The 25854-nt window shown below is 58.8% G+C and overlaps 1 protein-coding gene across 1 annotated transcript in view; it reads left to right on the forward strand.

Annotated features, from left to right (window-relative positions):
• The window catches only part of EXOC6B (exocyst complex component 6B), a 168126-nt gene that overhangs the window by 18537 nt on the left and 123735 nt on the right, over positions 1-25854 (forward strand). Inside the window, exons 3-7 of the mRNA XM_071557111.1 lie at positions 19923-20006; positions 20118-20164; positions 21669-21789; positions 23417-23488; positions 24876-24973. Coding sequence (XP_071413212.1) covers positions 19923-20006; positions 20118-20164; positions 21669-21789; positions 23417-23488; positions 24876-24973 — 422 coding nt within the window. The remainder of the gene's footprint in view (positions 1-19922; positions 20007-20117; positions 20165-21668; positions 21790-23416; positions 23489-24875; positions 24974-25854) is intronic.

The following is a 25854-nucleotide window of genomic DNA, read 5'->3' on the forward strand; positions in this document are numbered from 1 at the left end:
CCCCTGTGCTTCCCTCTGTGCCCCCTGTGCTTCCCTCTGTGCCCCCTGTGCTTTCCTGTGTGCCCTCTGTGCATCCCTCTGTGCCCCTTGTGCATCCCTCTGTGCCCCCTGTGCTTCCCTCTGTGCCCCCTGTGCTTCTTGTGTGCCCCCTGTGCTTCCCTCTGTGCCCCCTGTGCGTCCCTCTGTGCCCCCTGTGCTTCCCTGTGTGCCCCCTGTGTGCCCCCTGTGCGTCCCTGTGCCCCCTGTGCTTCCCTCTGTGCCCCCTGTGCTTCCCTCTGTGCCCCCTGTGCATCCCTCTGTGCGTCCCTCTGTGCCCCCTGTGCGTCCCTCTGTGCCCCCTGTGCTTCCCTCTGTGCCCCCTGTGTGCCCTCTGTGCATCCCTCTGTGCCCCCTGTGCTTCCCTCTGTGCCCCTGTGCTCCTTGTGTGCCCGCTGTGTGCTCCCTGTGCATCCCTCTGTGCCCCCTGTGCTTCCCTCCGTGCCCCCTGTGTGCCCCCTGTGCGTCCCTGTGCCCTCTGTGCCCCCTCTGTGCCCCCTGTGCTTCCCTCTGTGCCCCCTGTGTGCCCCCTGTGCTTCCCTGTGTGCCCCCTGTGTGCCCCCTGTGCGTCCCTGTGCCCCCTGTGCGTCCCTGTGCCCCCTGTGCTTCCCTCTGTGCCCCCTGTGCTTCCCTCTGTGCCCCCTGTGTGCCCCCTGTGCGTCCCTGTGCCCCCTGTGCATCCCTCTGTGCGTCCCTCTGTGCCCCCTGTGCGTCCCTCTGTGCCCCCTGTGCTTCCCTCTGTGCCCCCTGTGTGCCCTCTGTGCATCCCTCTGTGCCCCCTGTGCCCCCTCTGTGCCCCCCGTGCCACCCGTGGGCAGGAGGAGCTGTGGGATCAGGGCACAACTCAAGCCCTTTCCTGTCCCCCAGGTGGCTCTGTGTGTCCCCAACCCAGTCTGTGTCCCCATCCCAGTTCTGTGTCACCAACCCAGTTCCAGGTGTCCCCATCCCAGTTCTGTGTCCTCATCCCAGTTCCAGGTGTCCCCATCCCAGTTCCAGGTGTCCCCATCCTAGTTCTGTGTGTCCCCATCCCAGTTCCAGGTGTCCCCATCCCAGTTTCAGGTGTTCCCACCTCAGTGCTGTGTCCCCATCCCAATTCCACGGGCCCCTATCCCAGCTCTGTGTGTCCCAACCCCAGTCCCACATGTGTCCCCACCCCAGTTCCCGATGTCCCCACTCCAGTCCCAGATGTCCCCACCCCATTTCCAGGTGTCCCCCACCCCAGCTCTGTGTCCCCACCCCAGTCCCAGGTGTCCCCACCCCATTTCCAGGTGTCCCCCACCCCAGCTCTGTGTCCCCACCCTAGTCCCAAGTGTCTCCCACCCCAGTTCCACAGGTGTCCCTATCCCATTTCCAGGTGTCCCCACCCCAATCCCAGCTGTCCCCACTCCATTTCCACATGTCCCCACCCCAGCTCTGTGTTCCCACCCCAGCTCGGTGCCCCCACCCCAATCCCAGCTGTCCCCATCCCAGCTTGGTCGGTGTCCCCACCCCAGCTCTGTGTCCCCACCCCAGTCCCAGGTGACCCCATCCCAGTCCCAGGTGTCCCCACCCCAGTCCCAGGTGACCCCACCCCAGTTCCACATGTCCCCACCCCAGTTCCAGGTGTCCCCACCCCAGTCCCAGGTGTCCCCCACCCCAGCTCTGTGTCCCCACCCCAGTCCCGTGTCCCCACCCCAGTCCCAGCTGTCCCCACCCCAGCTCTGTGTCCTCACCCCAGCTCTGTGTCCCCACCCCAGTCCCGTGTCCCCACCCCAGTCCCAGCTGTCCCCACCCCAGCTCTGTGTCCCCACCCCAGTCCCGTGTCCCCACCCCAGTCCCGTGTCCCCACCCCAGCTCTGTGTCCCCACCCCAGTCCCAGCTGTCCCCACCCCAGTCCCAGCTGTCCCCACCCCAGCTCTGTGTCCCCACCCCAGTCCCGTGTCCCCACCCCAGCTCTGTGTCCCCACCCCAGTCCCGTGTCCCCACCCCAGTCCCAGCTGTCCCCCACCCCAGCTCTGTGTCCCCACCCCAGTCCCGTGTCCCCACCCCAGTCCCAGCTGTCCCCACCCCAGCTCTGTGTCCCCACCCCAGTCCCAGCTGTCCCCACCCCAGCTCTGTGTCCCCATCCCAGTCCCGTGTCCCCACCCCAGTCCCAGCTGTCCCCCACCCCAGCTCTGTGTCCCCCCCTCCCCTGCCCTCTGTCACCTCTCGCCGCCTCCTCTGGTTCGGCTTCCCTTTGGTGGGACTCGCCCTCTCTGCCATGGCTGTTCCTGTGGACCAGAGGGATCCCTGGAGCTGCTGCACCCCTGGGAGCGGCTCCCCCGGGCCCTGTGCCCCTGAGACCCCCGGGGGCACCGTGGGGACCGGGCACAGACCCACCTGGGGGCACCGTGGGGACCGGGCACAGACCCACCTGGGGGCACCGTGGACTCTGGGCACCACCCCGGGGGCACCGTGGGCTCTGGGCACTGACCCACCCCGTGGTCACAAAGGGACATCTTGGTCCCCATGGCAACCATGGAACCATCTGGGACCAGTTGGAACTGGTTGGAACTGGTTGGGACTGTTGTCTTCTCCCAGCCCCCCCCCAGCCCAAGCCCCCCATCCCACCCACCCCGGTGCCCGTGGTGCCCCCCACTCCGGGCACTGCCCACCACTGGATCCCTCTGGATCACAACTGGCTTTGCTCTGGGCAGGGACCCACCCTGCGGTCACGAAGGGACATCCTGGCCCCCATGGAAACCCTGGAACCATCTGGGACCAGTTGGAACTGGTTGGGACTGTTGTCTTCTCCCAGCCCCCCCCCCCCAGCCCAAGCCCCCCATCCCACCCACCCCGGTGCCCGTGGTGCCCCCCACTCCGGGCACTGCCCACCACTGGATCCCTCTGGATCACGACTGGCTTTGCTCTGGGCAGGGACCCACCCTGCGGTCACGAAGGGACATCCTGGCCCCCATGGCAACCCTGGAACCATCTGGGACCAGTTGGAACTGGTTGGGACTGTTGTCTCCTCTCTGCCCCCCCCCCCCAGCCCAAGCCCCCCATCCCACCCACCCCGGTGCCCGTGGTGCCCCCCACTCCAGGCACTGCCCACCGCTGGATCCCTCTGGATCACGACTGGCTTTGCTCTGGGCAGGGACCCACCCTGCGGTCACGAAGGGACATCCTGGCCCCCATGGCAACCCTGGAACCATCTGGGACCAGTTGGAACTGGTTGGGACTGTTGTCTCCTCTCTGCCCCCCCGCCCCAGCCCAAGCCCCCCATCCCACCCACCCCGGTGCCCGTGGTGCCCCCCACTCCAGGCACTGCCCACCACTGGATCCCTCTGGATCACAACTGACTTTGCTCTGGGCAGGGACCCACCCTGCGGTCACGAAGGGACATCCTGGCCCCCATGGCAACCCTGGAACCATCTGGGACCAGTTGGAACTGGTTGGGACTGTTGTCTCCTCTCTGCCCCCCCCCCCCAGCCCAAGCCCCCCATCCCACCCACCCCGGTGCCCGTGGTGCCCCCCACTCCAGGCACTGCCCACCACTGGATCCCTCTGGATCATGACTGGCTTTGCTCTGGGCCTTTATTTCCCTCCCAGCCTTGAAGTATGTTTAAAACACATCATGAATTCTTAATTTTGGGCTCTTTCACTGGTTTTGCTCCTGTTCCTCCGGGTGTGGAATGTTCTGCCCGTGGGTGCTGGGGGTTGGCACGTGGGGCTGTCCTGGCACTTCTGGGAGTGCAGAAGGGTCTGAAAATCGTGTGTTTTGCAGGATTTAGAGCAGCAAAGACTTGGCAAGTCAGCACAGGGCAGGGTGGGAACGTGGGGTGAGATGGTGGGAAGGAATGAGGGTCCTGGAGGACTTTTTCAGGCAGAGGAATTGTGGGAATGTGTGACCCAAAGGGACCTCCCAACGGGGCTGTCCAGCCCTTGGGCTGCAGGGAATGTCAGAGCCTGTGCCTGGCACTGGGGGTGGCACGGGCAACACCTGTGAGGGGTGTGCCCAGGTGGGTGATCTGCTCAGCCTGGAGGTGGAGCTGGAACGGAAGGGAGATCAGGAATAACAGGGAGAGTGAGAGGGAGAATCAAGGAATGGTTTGGGTTGGAAGGACCTCAAAGATCATCTTCTTCCACCCCCTGCCATGGGCAGGGACACCTCCCACCAGCCCAGGGTGCTCCAAGCCCTGTTCAACCTGGCCTGGGACACTCCCAGGGATGGGGCAGCCACAGCTGCTCTGCCCAACCTGTGCCAGGCCCTGCCCACCCTCCCAGCCACCAATTCCTTCCCAAAATCCCACCCAAATCTTCTCTTTCCCCCTGGGAAGCCATTCCCTGTGTCCTGTCCCTCCAGGCCTTGTCCCCAGTCCCTCTCCAGCTCTCCTGGAGCCCCTTCAGGCCCTGTCAGGGGCTCTCAGGTGTCCCTGGAGCCTTCTCTTCTCCAGGTGACCCCCCCAGCTCTCCCAGCCTGGCTCCAGAGCAAAGGGATCCAGAATCCTGGAATGGGCTGTGTTGGGAGGGACCTCAAAGCCCACCCAGTGCCACCCCTGCCATGGACAGGGACACCTCCCATCAGCCCAGGGTGCTCCAAGCCCTGTCCAGCCTGGCCTGGGACACTCCCAGGGATGGGGCAGCCACAGCTTCTCTGCCCAACCTGTGCCAGGCCCTGCCCACCCTCCCAGACAAGGATTTCTCTTTAATCTTCCACCTCACAGGATTATTTGGATTAGAAAAGACCTCCAAGATCATCGAGTCCAACCTGTGGCCAAACACAACCTTGGAGACCAGCCCATGGCACCAAGTGCCACCTCCAGCCTTTCCTTGGACACCTCCAGGGATGGGACTCCACCACCTCCCTGGGCAGCCCCTTCCAATGCCCAACCCCCCCTTTCTGTGAGGAAATTCTTCCTCATGTCCAACCTGCCCCTCCCCTGGTGCAGCTTCAGCCCATGTCCTGCCACCCATCCCTGCCCTCTGGCAGTGGGAAGCCATTCCCTGTGTCCTGTCCCTCCCTCCCTTGTTCCCAGTCCCTCTCCAGCTCTCCTGGAGCCCCTTCAGGCCCTGCCAGGGGCTCTCAGGTGTCCCTGGAGCCTTCTCTTCTCCAGGTGACCCCCCCTCAGCTCTCCCAGCCAGGGATTAACCCACCCAGGACTGAGCAGACTGTGGGAATTGGGTGAGATTTGGAGCACGTTGGGTTCTTCTCCATCCATTTTTCATCCCATCCTCCAGCTCTTTGCCTCTCTCAGGACCTCACCCTTCATCTCCCTCAAGGTCTCCTCCTGCCTCCTTGACTTGAGGTTATTTCCCCCCCTAATTGATGGGAGCCCTGACAAGAGCTGATTAGCTCTGGGGGTTGTGTCCTTCCTTACAAAGCTCGTGATGGAATTCCAGCACTTCCTTCCTTCCTCCAGCCTGGAGCTCTCCCCTCCTCGCTGCCTCCCAGAGCTTTGATGCCTGGAGAAGACTTTTTCTCACATGCAGAAGACCCTGTGGGCTTGTCCTGGTTATATTTGTTTCCCTGGCAGCTCATTCATGATAAAATTTTAATATATCCTAAGTATATTATGATAAAAAAGCAACACCGGGAATTGTCCGGTTGTGCTTCAGGTGGGTCCAGATGTCACCTGGAATGGGAGGAGGTGGCCAAAAACCCCCACCTTGGCATTGCTGAGGGCCCATCTGTCCCCACCCTCACCCTGTGGCTTGCCCAGAGCCTGCAGGAGGAGGGGAGGGGGCGGCTGCAGACGGAGCTGAGCTCTCCACAATGAGAAACACAGGCCACTTGTTGGGGCCAGGAGTGCAGGTCAGACGTGCTTATGGAAACCAGATGATTGCTGGAGATCAGGGAGGGCTTGGACAAATATCCCATTGTTCCAGAGGGCTGGAGTTTCCTTGGAGTGTTACCCGGAGCAGCTCCTCCGGCTTGGAGCCTCTCTGGTGGGGTTGGGCTCCCTGGGAGGGGTTTCTGTTCCTGAGGTGGAAACCTGAGCTCTCCTGGAGCTCTCAGGTGTTGTCCGTGTCCACCTTGGCTCCAAGGGATGGGGTTCTGCTCCAGAGGTGGAAACCTGAGCTCTCCTGGAGCTCTCAGGTGTTGCCCATGTCCACCTTGGCTCCAAGGGATGGGGTTCTGCTCCAAAGGTCACAACATGAGCTCTCCTGGAGCTCTCAGGTGTTGTCCATGTCCACCTTGGCTCCCTGGGATGGGGTTCTGCTCCAGAGATGGAAACCTGAGCTCTCCTGGAGCTCTCAGGTGTTGCTCATGTCCACCTTGGCTCCCTGGGAGGGGGTTCTGCTCCAGAGATGGAAACCTGAGCTCTCCTGGAGCTCTCAGGTGTTGCTCATGTCCACCTTGGCTCCCTGGGAGGGGGTTCTGCTCCAGAGATGGAAACCTGAGCTCTCCTGGAGCTCTCAGGTGTTGCTCATGTCCACCTTGGCTCCCTGGGAGGGGGTTCTGCTCCAGAGATGGAAACCTGAGCTCTCCTGGAGCTCTCAGGTGTTGTCCATGTCCACCTTGGCTGGGGAGGGTGTTGTCCATGTCCACCTTGGTTCCACGGAAGGGGGTTCTGCTCCAAAGGTCACAACATGAGCTCTCCTGGAGCTCTCAGGTATTGTCCATGTCCACCTTGGCTCCATGGGAGGGGGTTCTCCTCCAGAGCTTTCCTGGAGCTCTCAGGTGTTGCCCATGTCCACCTTGGCTCCATGGGAGGGGGATCTGCTCCACAGGTTACAACCTGAGCTCTCCTGAGGTTCTCAGGAGTGCTGGGCGGGGTGTTGCCCATGTCCACCTTGGATCCTGCCCAGTGAAGGTGGGTCTGAGGGATGGGGCTGCTCCTCAACATTGGCCCAGTGTTGTAAATTCTATCGTGGTTTCCCAGAGAAAATGTTCCCTTGCAGGTTGTATTTGTGGGGTAAAGAGCTCATGGTTCTCCTTCCAGGGACAGGGAGATGCTGGAGAAGCTGAGATGAGGGTGTGACCTGTGTGGGATCTGGTTTGTTGGGAGATGGGGAGCCTGGGGAGGGCCAAGGGAATGTTTGATCATGAAGTCTGGAATGGTTTGGGTTGGAAGGACCTTAAAGATCATCCCATCCCACCCCTGCCATGGGCAGGGACACCTCCCACCAGCCCAGGGTGCTCCAAGCCCTGTCCAACCTGGCCTCGGACACTCCCAGGGATGGGGCAGCCACAGCTTCTCTGCCCAACCTGTGCCAGGCCCTGCCCACCCTCCCAGACAAGGATTTCTCTTTAATCTTCCATCTCACAGGATCATTTGGCTTGAAAAAGACCCCCAAGATCATCGAGTCCAACCTGTGGCCAAACACAACCTTGCAGACCAGCCCATGGCACCAAGTGCCACCTCCAGCCTTTCCTTGGACACCTCCAGGGATGGGACTCCACCACCTCCCTGGGCAGCCCCTTCCAATGCCCAACCCCCCTTTCTGTGAGGAAATTCTTCCTCATGTCCAACCTGCCCCTCCCCTGGTGCAGCTTCAGCCCATGTCCTGCCACCCATCCCTGTCCTCTGGCAGTGGGAAGCCATTCCCTGTGTCCTGTCCCTCCAGGCCTTGTCCCCAGTCCCTCTCCAGCTCTCCTGGAGCCCCTTCAGGCCCTGCCAGGGGCTCTCAGGTGTCCCTGGAGCCTTCTCTTCTCCAGGTGACCCCCCCAGCTCTCCCAGCCTGGCTCCAGCCCAGAGGGGCTCCAGCCCTGCAGCATCTCCGGGGCCTCCTCTGGGCTCCTCCAGCAGCTCCACGGCCTTGGGCTGTTGTTGCCCAGGGCTGGGACAGCTCTGGGGGGTTTGGGGGTTCCCCTGAGGGGGCACAGGGGCACAAACCCCCCCTCAACCATCTTGTCTTGTGGTCCAGGTGGCCAAGGTGATGCTCCTCCCCTGCCTCCCCATCTCTCAGCCCCATCCCAGCCCATCCCACCCCTCCAAACTGCCAGGCCCTTTTGGGTTGGCACCTCCTCCTTCCTGTGCCCGTTTGCCCTCCTGGGTCAGAGGTTGTGCAAAGCAATGGTCAGTTATGAGATGGAGCTGGTGAGTCCTGAGAGGGCCCAGCCCCACCAGGGCCCTCAGAGAGGCTCTTTGTGAAGGTATTTAATCAATTAACACTCCAGGGGAAAGTTTGGGGCTCATTAATCAGCCTCTTTGCCCTCTGCTGCTCCCTGATCTTTGCCTGGCACCTTTGGCAGGAGCCTCATTGGGCACAGGAAGCGCCAACGCCAACATGGTTGGCCATGCCCAACGAGCTGCTCAATGGGTCACCATGGACCCCACCTGTGCCAGGTGTTGGGCGGAAGCCAAAACACCCCCAAACCCCCCATTTGGCACCTCCTGGTTGCCCCATTCTCGCCCCTCCGTGGCTGCGCTGCCACGCTCCGACATTAGAGGGCATCTCCTGCCCACGCTTCACTTGCCAGGTGGTTTTGGAGCATGTTTTGTGTTCCTGCAGCTCAACCTCAGGCCTGTGCTCAGGAGGCAAGTGCAGCAGTTGCCCTGCTGTGCCAATTAGCCCTGTGGTGAAGTGCAATGCCCCTGTGCCCCTCGTTACCAGGCGCAGGAAAAGCTGTGCCCGTCTCACCGGCGGGCACATTAAAGTGACCCTTGAAGGGTTTTCCTCTGTGTAAAACTGTCCTCACTTGCCCTGGCTGAGCAGTTCCAAGGGAGCTGCAGCTGCAGCCAGGAGGGCAAAGGAAAGGCTGTGCCCAGCTCTCAGTGCAGAATGGGCATTGCTTCCTACGGGCAGAGCTCAGCAGGGATTGCTGTGCCAGCACGGCGGGCACGGCCACGGTGTCGGGGAGGAAGGAGCCCTGCTCCTTTGAGAGGGGGCATGATGGGCATCTGCCATGGGGCATGGGGGGCAGAGGTGGGTAATCCTACCCATTTTGCTCCCAGTTAACCATTTGGTGGCCAGGCTGAAGCAGCAAAGCTGTGCCAGGAGCTGCTGCAGGATGCCAAGGCAAGCGGTGGCTCTTGTGCCAGAAGGGAAGCCTTGAGGGGCTTCACCCTACAGAGGATGGGGTTGGAAACCCACTCCCTGCTGTGGGCCTTGTTTGTGGGACATCCTTTGGTCCTTGTTGGCCTGACCTCCCCTTGGCCCTCAGTGCCCTTTCCTGAGGGATCAGGAGGGGTTTCCTCTCACTCTCTGCCAATGGAGGTGCCACCAGCATTGCACTGGTTGGTGGGTCAGTGAATGGGGTTTGAAACCCATTCCCTGGTGTGGGCCTTGTTTGTGGGACATCCTTTGGTCCTTGTTTGCCTGAGGTGGGACCTCCCCTGGGCTCCCAGTGCCCTTCCTGAGAGATCAGGAGGGGTTTCCTCTCACTCTCTGCCCATGGATGTGCCACCAGCATTGCACTGGTTGGTGGGTCAGTGAATGGGGTTTGAAACCCATTCCCTGGTGTGGGCCTTGTTTGTGGGACATCCTTTGGTCCTTGTTGGCCTGAGCTCCCCTTGGCCCTCAGTGCCCTTTCCTGAGGGATCAGGAGGGGTTTCCTCTCACTCTCTGCCCATGGATGTGCCACCAGCATTGCACTGGTTGGTGGGACAGTGGATGGGGTTGTCCCACTCTGCTCTGCACTGGGGGGGCCTCACCTCCCACGGTGGGGCAGTTTGGGGGGACACCAAGGAAGGGAGAGATTGAGCCATTGGAGTGTCCAAAGGAGGGACACAGGGATGGGGCAGTGTGTGAGGGCACTGAGGGCACTTGGGGTGTCCAGCTGGGGAAGAGGAGACTGAGGGGAGACCTCAGTGGAGGGACAACTTCCTGGGGAGGGGCAGAGGAGGGGCAGAGACTGAGCTCTGCCCTGTGGGACCAGGGACAGCACCCAGGGAAGGGCTGGAGCTGTGCCAGGGCAGGATCAGCACCCAGGGAAGGGCTGGAGCTGTGCCAGGGCAGGGACAGGGCACAGGGAAGGGCTGGAGCTGTGCCAGGGCAGGGACAGCACCCAGGGAAGGGCTGGAGCTGTGCCAGGGCAGGGACAGCACCCAGGGAAGGGCTGGAGCTGTGCCAGGGCAGGGACAGCACCCAGGGAAGGGCTGGAGCTGTGCCAGGGCAGGCTCAGGTGGGATCTCAGGGAAAGGCTCTTCCCCCAGAGGGTGGTGGGCACTGCCCAGGCTCCCCAGGGCAGTGGGCACGGCCCCAAGGCTGCCAGAGCTCCAGGAGGGTTGGGATGATGCTCTGGGGCACAGGGTGGGATTGTTGGGGTGTCCTGGGCAGGGCCAGGGGTTGGACTGGATGGTCCTGGTGGGTCCTTCCACCTTGGGTTGTCCTGAGAAGTCCTGCCTGGCTGGGCTGGGCTGGGAGGAAGGAGATGCCTCCACTCCTGTGCTCATGGTCCTTTTTTGTAGAAGGGCACTGAGGTGCTGACCAGCAAACCATCTTAGACAGGATGGTGGAGACATTCCTGGCCAGGACAAGGTGGGATTGGGATTGTCCTCCTCCTTCATGTGCTCTTTGAGCCAAGCAGGACACGTTGGGTGATGCTCTGGGGCACAGGGTGGGATTGCTGGGGCTGGGCCTGTGCAGGGCTGAGGGTTGGACTGGGTCATCCTGGTGGGTCCTCCCAGCCTGGAATGCTCTGGGATGCTGTGGAGCACCCAGAGCTCCGAGGAGAAGCCTTGGCTGTTGTCCCCCCACCCCCCCACTCTGCTCCCCTTCATCTCCTTGTTTTGGCATCCGGGAGGTGTTTACAGTCAACAAGCAGCTCCCAGAGGAGCAGGAGCCTCCTGTTTGATCCCTCCTTGCACCTGTGTGTTCATCCCCGGGATTCTATTTGGGAATATTTATGTTTCTCTAGTTGAGCATCTGCTCAAGGGTTGGACTTCTTTGTGTTTCATGAGTGGCTACTGGTTCCCTCTTACCTTGAGGGATCTTCAGGGCGTGTTGAACTCATTTTCTGAGCTCCTTTTCTTGGCAGCTCATGGTGCACAAACTCCTGGTGGTTTGTTGAGGTGCTGGAAAACCTCTCTGAGGTCAAGGAGAGTTTGGAGAACTCTCCCAGGCACATGGGGGGTTTTCTGGGGGACTCCATGGAATCATTTTGGTTGGGAAAGCCCTTCAGGATCAAGTCCAACTAAGGCCACACTGACCATGTCCCCAAGTGCCACATCCACTTTAAATCCTTCCAGGGATGGGGACTCCACCACTGCCAGGGCTGGACAACCCTTTCCATGAAGGAATTTTCCTTCCTATCCAACCAAAACCTCCCATGGCCCAACCTGAGGTCGTTTCCTCTTGGGCTGTGAGAGAAGAAGAGGATTAAAATATAAAATATAAATCTAAATTCAGATGGGTAATTTATCAAACCTGGAGTCTCGTGGCCTCTTCTGGTGGCTTTTTTTTTTGGTGTGATTTGTGTGTTTGGGTTTTGGCTTTTCACCCAGAGGGAAAACAGGAGTAAAACAGAGGAGACAGAGGAGTAATGGATGGTCTGAAGACCTGAGAGTTGAATGGTCTCAAAGAGATCCCGTGTGGGCAACTGGGTGGTCTGAGCTCCAAGTGCCACCAAAGAGGGAGGAATATTTTCCATTTTTGGGCTGATAGAATACCCTGAGCACTGAGAACATCTGAGGGGATGAATTGAAGAGAAAAGGATGAAAGTGGGAGCAAGAAATATGGGAATGTGGGCAAGAGAGATGTCCTGAGGAGAAGGGTTTTATTGGAGGAGCCTCTCCTGAGGGAGAGTCCTGGGACAGCCAGAAAAAGCTCCAGGAGGAGAATTGCCCTGGGAGGAAAATGGTTTTGGTCACATTGGCAGGTCTGGGGGCCATAAATTTTAGGGAAAGTAAAATGTGAATGGGATTCCATGACTTTTTTAGGGGAATGGTTTCCAAGGGCTTTGCTCTTTCTGCTGCAGTTAAAGCTGTTTGTGGGTTGGAAGGAGAAGGAGGTGCCACCCAGAGCCCTCTGAGCACCTCGTGAGGGTGAGGGGACCTCCAGAGTGGGGGGCAGGTTTGTGGGGGTCCTTCATGGGCCATCTCCAGCCCAGCTCAGCCCAGTCCTGCTCCTCCTGGCCATGGCAAACACCTTTTCCTCTGAAAGTTCAACCCAACAGGGTTTTGGTTTTCGGGAATGTGGTGAAGTCCATCCTGAGGTTTCATCTCCCTCAAAGCCGTTGGTGAAATGGTGATGGGAAACTGCCCTGGGGTTTGTGCCAGGAGGGAAGGAGGTGATTGCTGGGGTTGGGGGTTGAGATGAGCTCAGTGGGTTAAAACTTGGTTGTGATAACACCAAGGTCAGGGGTCCAATCCTTTGTGTGGGGCATTGACTCGAGAGTTGGACTCGCTGATCCTTGTGGGTCCTTCCAACTCAGAACAGTCTGGGATTCTTGGCCATGGGAATGTGCCCCATCCCTGGGAGTGTCCCAGGCCAAGTTGGACAGGGCTTGGAGCACCCTGGGCTGGTGGGAGGTGTCCCTGCCCATGGCAGGGGTGGCACTGGATGGGCTTTGAGGTCCCTTCCAACCCAACCCATTCCATGATTCTGGAGCCCCTCTGGGCTGGAGCCAGGCTGGGAGAGCTGGGGGGTCACCTGGAGAAGAGAAGGCTCCAGGGACACCTGAGAGCCCCTGGCAGGGCCTGAAGGGGCTCCAGGAGAGCTGGAGAGGGACTGGGGACAAGGCCTGAAGGGACAGGACACAGGGAATGGCTTCCCACTGCCAGAGGGCAGGGATGGGTGGCAGGACATGGGCAGAAGCTGCACCAGGGGAGGGGCAGGTTGGACATGAGGAAGAATTTCCTCACAGAAAGGGAGGTTGGGCATTGGATGGGGCTGCCCAGGGAGGTGGTGGAGTCCCATCCCTGGAGGTGCCCAAGGAAAGGCTGGAGGTGGCACTTGGTGCCATGGGCTGGTCTCCAAGGTTGTGTTTGGCCACAGGTTGGACTCGATGATCTTGGAGGTCTTTTTCAAGCCAAACATTCCTGTGAGATGGAAGATTAAAGAGAAATCCTTGTCTGGGAGGGTGGGCAGGGCCTGGCACAGGTTGGGCAGAGAAGCTGTGGCTGCCCCATCCCTGGGAGTGTCCCAGGCCAGGTTGGACAGGGCTTGGAGCAGCCTGGGCTGGTGGGAGGTGTCCCTGCCCATGGCAGGGCTGGCACTGGGTGGGCTTTGATGTCCCTTTCAACCCAAACCTTTCCTGGATTCCATGAAATGGAGAAGCTCTTTAATGAGATGGGGTGACTTCCTGTCCTCTCTGTCCTGGAGAGGTCCCTGGTGGGGTGTGATGAACAGGCAGGAGCTCCTTCTGGAGCCCACTCAGAGGGATGAGGACAAATGATTGGAGTTGCTGAGTGGCTTTGGTTTGGTCTCAGCAGAAATCTGCACAATCTGCTCTCCTGCTCCTCAGGCTCTGCTCTCCCAAAGTCCCAGGAAGTCCCTGAGGCCACCACAAGGTCCTGGGGCAGTGGCAGCTTCTTCTTGTCCAATATCAGGGAATTATTTCTCCCTGAGCTCCTTGTGGTGTGTGGTGGGAATGACCAAGCCCTGTGGTGGCCAAGCCTTGTGTGCCTTCACCTGGGACGGTGCCACATGTGGATTTATCAAAGAAATGGAGGAAAAAAACCTCCTTCAGGCTCCAATTTGCACCACAAATCAGTGAATTAATTAATCAGCTGTGGTTCATTGAGTGGCTTCCCTCCGAGGTCTCAGTGGTGCCACCAGGGATGGGCTGATGGGGATGGAGATGGTCGGGGGGGGTTGTGCTTCTTGTGGAGGTTTGGAGAGATGAGGCACAGCAGAAACAACAAACACCTTCAGTTTGGTGCCATCAGTGGTGGGGTGGGAGTGGGACAACCCCTGGTGCTTTGATTCTCCTGTGATGGTCCTCACCAGCATCCTGAGAAGCTCCAGCTCCAGGCCTGGGACAGGAGCTCGTTGCTTGTGGGTCCTCTGGGTTAATTACTCGGGTTAATCACTTAATATTTCTCTTAATTTTATCTCTGAACCTGATGAAGGTTGGAATGATCCTCCTTGACCTGCAGATCCCTGAGTGGTGGCTTGTGGGCCTTCCCCTTCCTGAGGGAGCAGCTCGGAGGGGTCGGAGCAGCCCCACCACGGGGACAGGCTGGTCCCAAAATATTCCTAAAAACTGCCTTAAAATGTCACATCACCTGGAAGTTCAACCTGATGCTTCACCTGCTTGCAGGAGAAAGGTTGGCATTTATTCCCAAGCCCATTTATCCCATGCCAGGGCACTGGCTGGGTGGCAGTGCCTGGGGTGGCACCAGAGCTGCTCCTCCTCTCCTCAACCTTCAGAGACAAAGCTCACAGCACAAATCCTCCCCCCTTGGCAGTGCCCAGTGGCAGGGAGGTGTTTTGGGTGGGCACAACTGGGTGGCAGAGCTGTGGGCACCTCAGGATGAGTCCTCCTAAACCCAGAGCTCTCCAGGAGCACATCAGGCAATGGTTCCTCAGGGGTTCTTGGCACACTTGGGGCATCCTGGGCCAACCTGGTTGTGTAATGGCAGCACAGCTGGAGGGTCATTAAATTCCCATCAGCTCTGCCAGCTCATTAATTCCTCCTGGGCATGGGAGAGGGTGCCAGCTGGTGCCTGGCTCAGGTGATCTCTGTTGCTCTGCTTGTTGTTTGTTTTGTGAATTCCAAATGAGCTTGTTCTGGCTTTTTTTTTTTTTTTTCTTGTTGTTGTTGTTGTTGTTTGGGGTTTTTTTCTTCCCTTTGGCTCCCAAGAGTTCAAAGCAAGACGTTGTCCCTTCTCTGAAGGGTTTGGAATCCAAATCCAGACAGAAACTGTGGGCATGGAGGGGCAGGAACGGGCAGGGATGAGACACCCAGGGGTGCCACAGCCTTTGGAGGGGCAGGAATGGGCAGGAATGAGACACCCAGGGGTGCCACAGCCTTTGGAGGGGCAGGAATGGGCAGGGATGAGACACCCAGGGGTGCCACAGGCTTTGGAGGGGCAGGAATGGGCAGGGATGAAACACCCAGGGGTGCCACAGCCTTTGGAGGGGCAGGAATGGGCAGGGATGAGACACCCAGGGGTGCCACAGCCTTTGGAGGGGCAGGAATGGGCAGGGATGAGACATCCAGGGGTGCCACAGCCTTTGGAGGGGCAGGAATGGGCAGGGATGAGACACCCAGGGGTGCCACAGCCTTTGGAGGGGCAGGAATGAGACACCCAGGGGTGCCACAGCCTTTGGAGGGGCAGGAATGGGCAAGAATGAGACACTCAGGGGTGCCACAGCCTTTGGAGGGGCAGGAACGGGCAGGGATGAGACACCCAGGGGTGCCACAGCCTTTGGAGGGGCAGGAATGAGACACCCAGGGGTGCCACAGCCTTTGGAGGGGCAGGAATGAGACACCCAGGGGTGCCACAGCCTTTGGAGGGGCAGGAATGAGACACCCAGGGGTGCCACAGCCTTTGGAGGGGCAGGAACGGGCAGGGATGACGGAGCCAGGGGTGCCACAGGCTTTGGAGGGGCAGGAATGGGCAGGGATGAGACACCCAGGGGTGCCACAGGCTTTGGAGGGGCAGGAATGGGCAGGGATGAGACACCCAGGGGTGCCACAGCCTTTGGAGGGGCAGGAATGGGCAGGGATGAGACACCCAGGGGTGCCACAGCCTTTGGAGGGGCAGGAATGAGACACCCAGGGGTGCCACAGCCTTTGGAGGGGCAGGAATGAGACACCCAGGGGTGCCACAGCCTTTGGAGGGGCAGGAATGAGACACCCAGGGGTGCCACAGCCTTTGGAGGGGCAGGAACGGGCAGGGATGACGGAGCCAGGGGTGCCACAGGCTTTGGAGGGGCAGGAATGGGCAGGGATGAGACACCCAGGGGTGCCACAGACTTTGGAGGGGCAGGAATGGGCAGGGATGAGGCACCCAGGGGTGCCACAGCCTTTGGAGGGGCAGGAACGGGCAGGGATGAGACACCCAGGGGTGCCACAGGCTTTGGAGGGGCAGGAACGGGCAGGGATGAGACACCCAGGGGTGCCACAGCCTTTGGAGGGGCAGGAATGGGCAGGGATGAGACATCCAGGGGTGCCACAGCCTTTGGAGGAGCCTCCTGGGTTGGTGCCAGGGTGGGACCCTCTCATGGAGGGTGGATGGTGGGACAAAGCACCTCAGAAGGGCTGGGATCCTCCTGGGTTGGGGCCAGGGTGGGACCTTCCCATGGAGCCCTGGATGGTGGGACAAAGCACCTCAGAAGGGCTGGTCTGTCCCCATGGGTGGGTGACACCCATGAAGGGGACCTGGGGGTTCAGCTCTGGGGAGGGGCAGCTCTGCAGGCTCAGAGCAGTTCTGATGGTCCTCACCTTCTCCTGATGTTCTTTGGGTTGGAGGAACCTTTAAAGCTCATCCAGTTCCAACCCTGACACCTCCCACCAGCCCAGGGTGCTCCAAGCCCTGTCCAACCTGGCCTGGGACAATCCCAGGGATGGGGCAGCCACAGCTTCTCTGCCCAACCTGTGCCAGGGCCTGCCCACCCTCCCAGCCACCAATTCCTTCCCAATATCCCACCCAGCCCTGCCCTCTGGCAGTGGGAAGCCATTCCCTGTGTCCTGTCCCTCCATCCCTTGTCCCCAGTCCCTCTCCAGCTCTCCTGGAGCCCCTTCAGGCCCTGCCAGGGGCTCTCAGGTGTCCCTGGAGCCTTCTCTTCTCCAGGTGACCCCCCCCCAGCTCTCCCAGCCTGGCTCCAGCCCAGAGGGGCTCCAGAATCATGGAATGGGTTGGGTTGGAAGAGAACTCAAAGCCCACCCAGTGCCACCCCTGCCATGGGCAGGGACACCTCCCACCAGCCCAGGCTGCTCCAAGCCCTGTCCAGCCTGGCCTTGAATTCCATGGTGTTTGTGGCTCTCCATCCCTCTGTTCCCAGAAATCATTTGGTGTTCTTGGTCCCCTTCTGTCCTTTTGCTCACACTGGAATTGTCTCCCTGCCCCTTTGGGTGAACAACATTCTGCTTGTCCATGCTGTGACCCAGGAGGAAGTTGGGAGTGTCCCTGTGTGTCCCACTGGGACACTGGGAATGGGGGGCAGGAAGCTTCTCAGATCCCCTCAGTACTGACCAGTTGGGTTTGACCTGATGGGTTGTGCCAAACTCTTTGTCTTCTGCTCTTGGCATCGAACTTTGCAGAGATGGGAGGGTTGATGTTCAATCCAGTCTAATTCATGTAATCCAGAGAATATTTATTGTGCCAACCCTGCTGTGTCACAGCCCAGGGCAGTGCCCACCCCTGAGCTGGCACTGCTGGGGCACCTCCAGCCCCGGGGGCACCTCTGGGACCCTCAGACAGGAGACACTGAGGGGCTGGAGAGAAGGGAACGGAGCTGGGAAGGGTCTGGAGAGAAGGGAATGGAGCTGGGAAGGGTCTGGAGAGAAGGGAACGGAGCTGGGAAGGGGCTGGAGAGAAGGGAACGGAGCTGGGAAGGGTCTGGAGAGAAGGGAATGGAGCTGGGAAGGGGCTGGAGAGAAGGGAATGGAGCTGGGAAGGGTCTGGAGAGAAGGGAATGGAGCTGGGAAGGGGCTGGAGAGAAGGGAACGGAGCTGGGAAGGGGCTGGAGAGAAGGGAATGGAGCTGGGAAGGGTCTGGAGAGAAGGGAACGGAGCTGGGAAGGGTCTGGAGAGAAGGGAATGGAGCTGGGAAGGGTCTGGAGAGAATGAAATGGAGCTGGGAAGGGTTTGGAGAACTGATGGAGCTGGGAAGGGTCTGGAGAGAAGGGAACGGAGCTGGGAAGGGTTTGGAGAACTGATGGAGCTGGGGGGCTCAGCCTGGAGAAAAGGAGGCTCAGGGGGAACCTTCTGGATCCCTCAAATTCCTTGGAAGGAGGGGGGAGTTGAGGAGAGGCTGGTCCCTTCTCCCTGGGAACAGGGACAGAAGGAGGGGGAACAGTCTCAGGCTGGACCAGGGCAGGGGCAGGTGGGATATTGGGAATATTCCTTCATGGAAAGGGCTGTCCAGCCCTGGCACAGCTGCCCAGGGCAGGGGTGGATCCCCATCCCTGGAGGGATTTGACATGCCTGTGGATGTGACACTTGGGAACATGGTCAGTGGTGGCCTTGGCAGTGCTGGGGAATGTTGGACTCCATGATCTCAGAGGGCTTTTGATCTCAGAATGATCTGCATGGTCTTAGAATGATCTCCACGATCTCAGAAGGATTTTGATCTGAGAATGGTCCCCCTGATCTCAGAGGGGTTTTGGTCTCAGAATGATCTCCATGATCTCGGAATGATCTCCTTGATCTCAGAGGGCTTTTGATCTCAGAATTATCTCCGTGATCTCAGAATGGTCCCCCTGATCTCAGAGGGCTTTTGATCTCGGAATGATCTCCATGATCTCGGAATGATCTCCATGATCTCAGAATGATCTCCTTGATCTCAGAGAGTTTTTGGTCCCAGAATGATCTCCATGATCACAGGGAGCTTTTGATCTTGGAATGATCTCCATGATCTCAGAATGATCCCCATGATCTCAGAATGATCTCCTTGATCTCAGAATGATCTCCTTGATCTCAGAGGGCTTTTGATCTTGGAATTATCTCCGTGATCTCAGAATGGTCCCCCTGATCTCAGAGGGTTTTTGGTCTCAGAATGATCTCCATGATCTCAGAATTATCTCCATGATCTCCGAGGGCTTTTGATCTCGGAATGATCTCCATGATCTTGGAATGATCTCCATGATCTCGGAATGATCTCCTTGATCTCAGAGAGTTTTTGGTCCCAGAATGATCTCCATGATCACAGGGAGCTTTTGATCTTGGAATGATCCCCATGATCTCAGAATGATCCCCATGATCTCCAAGGGCTTTTGATCTCGGAATGATCTCTGTGATCTTGGAATGATCTCCTTGATCTCAGAATGATCCCCATGATCTCAGAATGATCTCCTTGATCTCAGAATGATCCCCATGATCTCAGAATGATCTCCATGATCTCCAAGGGCTTTTGATCTCGGAATGATCTCTGTGATCTTGGAATGATCTCCTTGATCTCAGAATGATCCCCATGATCTCAGAATGATCCCCATGATCTCAGAATGATCTCCATGATCTCCAAGGGCTTTTGATCTCAGACCGATCCCCATGATCTCAGAGAGCTCTTGATCTTGGAATGATCTCCATGATCTTGGGGGGCTTTTGATCTCAAAATCATCTCCATGATCTCAGAATGATCTCTATGACCACGGGGAGCTTTTGATCTCAGAATCATCTCCATGATCTCAGAATGATCCCCATGATCTCAGAATGATCTCCATGATCTCAGAATGATCTCCATGATCTCCAAGGGCTTTTGATCTCGGAATGATCTCCGTGATCTTGGAATGATCTCCATGATCTCAGAATGATCTCCATGATCTCAGAATTATCTCCTTGATCTCAGAATGATCCCCATGATCTCAGAATGATCTCCATGATCTCCAAGGGCTTTTGATCTCGGAATGATCTCCGTGATCTTGGAATGATCTCCATGATCTCAGAATGATCTCCATGATCTCAGAATTATCTCCTTGATCTCAGAATGATCTCCTTGATCTCAGAATGATCCCCATGATCTCAGAATGATCTCCATGATCTCAGAATGATCTCCATGATCTCAGAATTATCTCCTTGATCTCAGAATGATCCCCATGATCTCAGAATGATCTCCTTGATCTCAGAATGATCCCCATGATCTCAGAATGATCTTCTTGATCTCAGAATGATCCCCTTGATCTCAGAATGATCTCCATGATCTCCAAGGTCTTTTGATCTCAGACCGATCCCCATGATTTCAGAGAGCTCTTGATCTTGGAATGATCTCCATGATCTTGGGGGGCTTTTGATCTCAGAATCATCTCCATGATCTCAGAATGATCCCCACTATCTCAGAGGGCTTTTCCACCCCAACCCATTCAGTGTTTCTCCATCCCAATCTCCCCTCACATCCTTGGGGTTCCTCCACTGACCCTTTTCTCCTCCCCAGGGTGCCCGAGACACCTTCGAGAGCTACTACAGGAAGCAGAGGAGAAAACAAGCCCGGCTGGTGCTGCAGCCTCCCCCCAACATGGTACCTGCCCCCTGGGCATCCCCAGGACCCCCAGCCCTGCCCCCTGGACATCCCCAGGACCTCCAGGTGCCTTTGGCCACCTTGGGTTGACTCTTTGTCCCTTTGTTCCAGCACGAGACCCTGGATGGCTACAGGAAGTACTTCAATCAGATCGTGGGGTAGGTGTTGTGTCCATGCCCTGAATCCTGAGGAACCTCAAAGGAGAGGGGGAGGAGGGGGTGGAGATGGTTCTGGTGGTGTTTCTGATGGTCCTTCAGGCCCAAACAGGCCAAGGGGAGGTGGTTGGTGCCTTTGGGAGGGTTGCAGAGTGTGGTTTGTGTCACTGGTGCCACCTCCTGTGGGTCTCTGAGGGTCAGGCCCCTCTGGGCATCTCCTGGCCCCACTAATGAAGGGCACAGGCCCCCTGCCTTAATTAGTGCTGATTAATTAAGAGCTATTCTGGGATGGTTTTCCTGGGAAAAGAGGGGATTCTTGGGCTTCTGCTCCTCAAATCCCACAGGAGCCTTCCAAGCCCACCCAAGCTCCAAGAGGAGCAGAAAATTCCAGCCCTTCCCCTGCACATCCAGCCCTTCTCCTGGAATTCCAGCCCTTCCCTTACATTTCCAGCCCTTCCCCTGCACTTCCATCCTTTCTCCTGGAATTCTAGCCCTTCTCCTTGCACTTCCAGCCCTTCTCCTGGAATTCCAGCCTTTGCCTTGGAATTCCAGCCTTTCCCCTGGAATTCCAACCTTTCCCCTGGAATTCCAGCCTTTGCCCTGGAATTCCAGCCTTTCCCCTGGAATTCCAGCCCTTCCCCTGGAATTCCAGCCCTTCCCTTGCACTTCCAGCCCTTCTCCTGCACTTCCAGCCTTTCTCCTGTAATTCCAGCCCCTGCCCTAGAATTCCAGCCCTTCCCCTGCACTTCCAGCCCTTCTCCCTGCACCTCCATCCTTTCCCCTGGAATTCCAGCCCTTCCCTTGCACTTCCAGCCCTTCTCCTGCACTTCCAGCCTTTCTCCTGTAATTCCAGCCCCTGCCCTGGAATTCCAGCCCTTCCCCTGCACTTCCAGCCCTTCCCCTGCACTTCCAGCCCTTTCCATGCACTTCCAGCCCTTTCCGTGCACTTCCATCCTTTCCCCTGGAATTCCAGCGCTTTCCCTGGAATTCCAGCCCTTCCCCTGCACTTCCATCCCTTTCCATGCACTTCCATCCCTTTGCCCTAGAATTCCATCCCTTTCCCTGCACTTCCATCCTTTCCCCTGGAATTCCAGCTCTTTCCCCTGCACTTCCAGCCTTTCCCCTGGAATTCCAGCCCTTCCCCTGCACTTCCAGCCCTTTCCCCTGGAATTCCAGCCCTTCCCCTGCAATTCCAGCCCTTCCCCTGGAATTCCAGCCCTTCCCCTGCACTTCCAGCCTTTCCCTGCACTCCCCCACTGATAATGGAATTTTCCCAGGCTGGAGCTGAGCTCAATCCGAGGCTCCCATTGGAATAACGTGTTGAAGCCCTTGGAGAGGGACATCCTTTGCACCTCCTTCTCCAGAGAGACCCAACCCCCGTGGTGCCACCCAGGGGTGCCCCAAGTGCCACCCCCCCCCCCCCCCCCCCGCCCCTCTGGCCGTGCCCACCCCACCTGCTGGTCTCCTTTGGAATTCCCAGGTTGGAATTCACTGTCCTCTCTCCCAGGTTCTTCGTGGTGGAGGATCACATCCTGCACACCACGCAGGGGCTGGTGACCAGAGCCTACCTGGAGGAGCTGTGGGAGATGGCCCTGTCCAAGGGCATCGCTGCCCTGCGGACACACTCGGTGAGTGGCACCCCAGAGCCCCCCCTGTGCCCCAAAACTGGGGGGGGAAGCACCTGGTTGGCACATTCCTTGGGAACTGGTTGGTTAATGGGATGGAAATCCTTAGTGATTGATGTGATTCCCTGTCCTGGAGTCCTGCCCAGGAATGTTGGGGATGGAGCCCTGTCCCCCAGTCCCCCTGTAAATCCCTGACCAGGAATTTTGGTGTTTAGAGCAGTGTCCTGTCCTCCAATTCCATCTCCTGGAGTCCTGACCAGGAATGTTGGGGATGGAGAACTGTCCTGTCCCCCAGTTCCCTGTCCTGGAGTTCTGCCCAGGAATGTTGGGGATGGAGCCCTGTCCTGTCCCCCTGTAAATCCCTGCCCAGGAATGTTGGTATTTGGAGCATTGTCCTGTCCTCCAATTCCATCTCCTGGAGTCATGACCAGGAATGTTGGGGATGGAGCCCTGTCCTGTCCCCCAGTTCCCTGACCAGGAATGTTGGGGATGGAGCAGTGTCCTGTCCCCCAGTTCCCTGACCAGGAATGTTGGGGATGGAGCAGTGTCCTGTCCTCCAATTCCCTGACCAGGAATGTTGGGGATGGAGCAGTGTCTTGTCCCCCAGCTCCCTGCCCAGGAATGTTGGGGATGGAGCAGTGTCCTGTCCCCCTGTAAATCCCTGACCAGGAATGTTGGGGATGGAGCAGTGTCTTGTTCTCCAATTCCCTGACCAGGAATGTTGGGGATGGAGCCCTGTCTTGTCCTCCAATTCCCTGACCAAGAATGTTGGGGATGGAGCCCTGTCCTGTCCTCCAATTCCCTGACCAGGAATGTTGGGGATGGAGCCCTGTCCCCCAGTCCTCCTGTAAATCCCTGACCAGGAATTTTGGTGTTTAGAGCAGTGTCCTGTCCTCCAATTCCATCTCCTGGAGTCCTGACCAGGAATGTTGGGGATGGAGAACTGTCCTGTCCCCCAGTTCCCTGTCCTGGAGTTCTGACCAGGAATGTTGGGGATGGGGCAGTGTCCTGTCCCTCAGTAAATCCCTGCCCAGGAATGTTGGGATGGGGCAGTGTCCTGTCCCTCAGTAAATCCCTGCCCAGGAATGTTGGGATGGGGCAGTGTCCTGTCCCTCAGTAAATCCCTGCCCAGGAATGCTGGGGATGGAGCACTGCCCTGTCCCGTCCCCCAGTAAATCCCTGCCCAGGAATGCTGGGGTTGGGGCAGTGTCCTCTCTGCCTGTAAATCCCAGGAATGTTGGTGTTTGGAGCAGAGATGCTTCATTACCAGCAGACACAACACAGTAAATATTGCATGAGGTGCTTCTGTCATCCTGCTCTGCCACAGCTGTTTTTCTTCATCTCCTCCTGCTCTCCAGCAGCTCCTGGGCAGTCTTGAAGACCCTTCAGGTGTCTCTGGAGCACCCAAATCCTTGTTCCTCATGGACAGCCTGGAGAGCAGAGACACCCTTGTCACCCCCTCCCCTGGCCCTGCATGGCATTGCTGGAGGAGGAGAGCCCCTCATCATGAGGCTGTGCATTTATTGTCACCCCAGAGGTGACACAGGGGGGCTGAGGGCAGAATTTTGGTGCTTGTCAAGCAGTTAAATATCATTTAAAAAGTTGGTTTAACATCTGCCCTTCTTTGCAGTCCTACTGCTCTGACCCCAGCCTGGTGTTGGACCTGAAGAACCTCATCGTGCTCTTTGCTGACACACTCCAGGTACACGGCCCTTGGTGGCCTGTCCCTGTCCCACTCAGGGGTCCTGCTGCTCACAGATGTGCCCACCAGGGGGGTCACTAACGGGGTGGGGGCAGGATGTGGTGGCCTGGCTTCTTTTTGGGCACTTTGGTGCGTGGGTTGTGACACCTCATGGACAACCTGGTTTGCTCAGTAGGTAAAGACCAAGCCCGGGGGGGGCAAGGGCAGACCAAGCCCGGGGGGGGCAAGGGCAGACCAAGCCCAGGGGGGGCAAGGGCAGACCAAGCCCAGGGAGGGGGCAAGGGCAGACCAAGCCCGGGGGGGGGGCCAAGGGCAGACCAAGCCCGGGGGGGCAAAGGGCAGACCAAGCCCGGGGGGGCAAAGGGCAGACCAAGCCCGGGGGGGCAAAGGGCAGACCAAGCCCGGGGGGGGGGCAAGGGCAGACCAAGCCCAGGGAGGGGGCAAGGGCAGACCAAGCCCAGGGAGGGGGCAAGGGCAGACCAAGCCCAGGGAGGGGGCAAGGGCAGACCAAGCCCAGGGAGGGGGCAAGGGCAGACCAAGCCCAGGGAGGGGGCAAGGGCAGACCAAGCCCGGGGGGGGGGGGCAAGGGCAGACCAAGCCCGGGGGGGGCAAGGGCAGACCAAGCCCGGGGGGCCAAGGGCAGACCAAGCCCAGGGGGGGCAAGGGAGACCAAGCCCGGGGGGGGCAAGGGAGACCAAGCCCGGGGGGGCCAAGGGCAGACCAAGCCCGGGGGGGGGCAAGGGCAGACCAAGCCCGGGGGGGGGGGCCAAGGGCAGACCAAGCCCGGGGGGGCAAAGGGCAGACCAAGCCCGGGGGGGCAAAGGGCAGACCAAGCCCGGGGGGGGGCAAGGGCAGACCAAGCCCGGGGGGGGGGCCAAGGGCAGACCAAGCCCGGGGGGGCAAAGGGCAGACCAAGCCCGGGGGGGCAAAGGGCAGACCAAGCCCGGGGGGGGGGCGGCAAGGGCAGACCAAGCCCGGGGGGGGGGGGGCAAGGGCAGACCAAGCCCGGGGTGGGGGGGGGCAAGGGCAGACCAAGCCCGGGGGGGGGGCCAAGGGCAGACCAAGCCCGGGGGAGGGGGCAAGGGCAGACCAAGCCCGGGGGGGGGGGGCAGAGACAGCCCAAGACCGGGGGCAAAGGGAGAGAGACAGCCCAAGCCCGGGGGGCAAAGATCAAAGACAGACCAAGCCTGAACCACCTTCCCAAGCCCATGTCCCTCCAACCAACCAAGCCCTTGGTAATCACCCCCTAAGTGTCCCCACCTGCAGCTCTGGGGGGTGGAGGAGGCTCTGCCCAGCTGCTCCCTGTTACTAATTAAGAAGATGATGTTCAGGTGCCTCCTGGTGACCTTTTCTCCCCCCCTGAAGCTGCTCCCTTCCCTCCTGCCAGGGTTATGGCTTCCCAGTGAATCAGCTCTTTGACATGCTGCTGGAGATCCAGGACCAGTACAGTGAGACCCTCCTGAAGAAATGGTCAGGGGTCTTCAGGTAAGAGGCTCTTCAGGGAAACCCCTCAGGAGATGCCCCCCATAGAGTTGGTTTGGTCCCTAAATAAAACCTTTTGAGTTTAATTAGAGAAACACCAAGTGGGTTGGTTTGGGTTGGAAGGGACCTTAAAGACTATTCAGTGCCACCCCTGCCATGGGCAGGGACACCTCCCACCAGCCCAGGGTGCTCCAAGCCCTGTCCAACCTGGCCTGGGACGCTTCCAGGGATGGGGCAGCCACAGCTTCTCTGGGAATTTCATCCCAGGGCCTCCCTGTCCTCCCAGCCAGCAATTCCTTCCCAATATCCCACCCATCCCTGCCCTCTGGCAGTGGGAAGCCATTCCCTGTGTCCTGCCCCTCCAGGCCTTGTCCCCAGTCCCTCTCCAGCTCTCCTGGAGCCCCTTCAGGCCCTGCCAGGGGCTCTCAGGTGTCCCTGGAGCCTTCTCTTCTCCAGGTGACCCCCCCAGCTCTCCCAGCCTGGCTCCAGCCCAGAGGGGCTCCAGAATCCTGGAATGGTTTGGGTTGGAAGGGACATAAATCCCCCCCAGTGCCACCCATGCCATGGGCATGGACACCTCCCACCAGCCCAGGGTGCTCCAAGCCCTGTCCAACCTGGCCTGGGACACTCCCAGGGATGGGGACTGACCATAATAGCACGTTTATGTTGGAATTTTGGGCCCCACTGAGGATCAGCCTGGGCTTTCCCTGGACCAGGGAGAGCAAATGGAGTTGTGAGGATCCTGTGTGTGGTGAGATGTGAGCAATAAATCCATGAATCCCTCTGTATCCCAGAGGGATGAGAGTGGGGTTTGTTATGGAGCTCCCCTGGACAGTCAGGAGATGGAAGGATGCAAAAATTCGGGGTTGTACTAAAGTTAGGGT

Source organism: Pithys albifrons, chromosome 5 (genome assembly GCF_047495875.1).
Source record: "Pithys albifrons albifrons isolate INPA30051 chromosome 5, PitAlb_v1, whole genome shotgun sequence".
Classification (NCBI taxonomy): domain Eukaryota; kingdom Metazoa; phylum Chordata; class Aves; order Passeriformes; family Thamnophilidae; genus Pithys; species Pithys albifrons.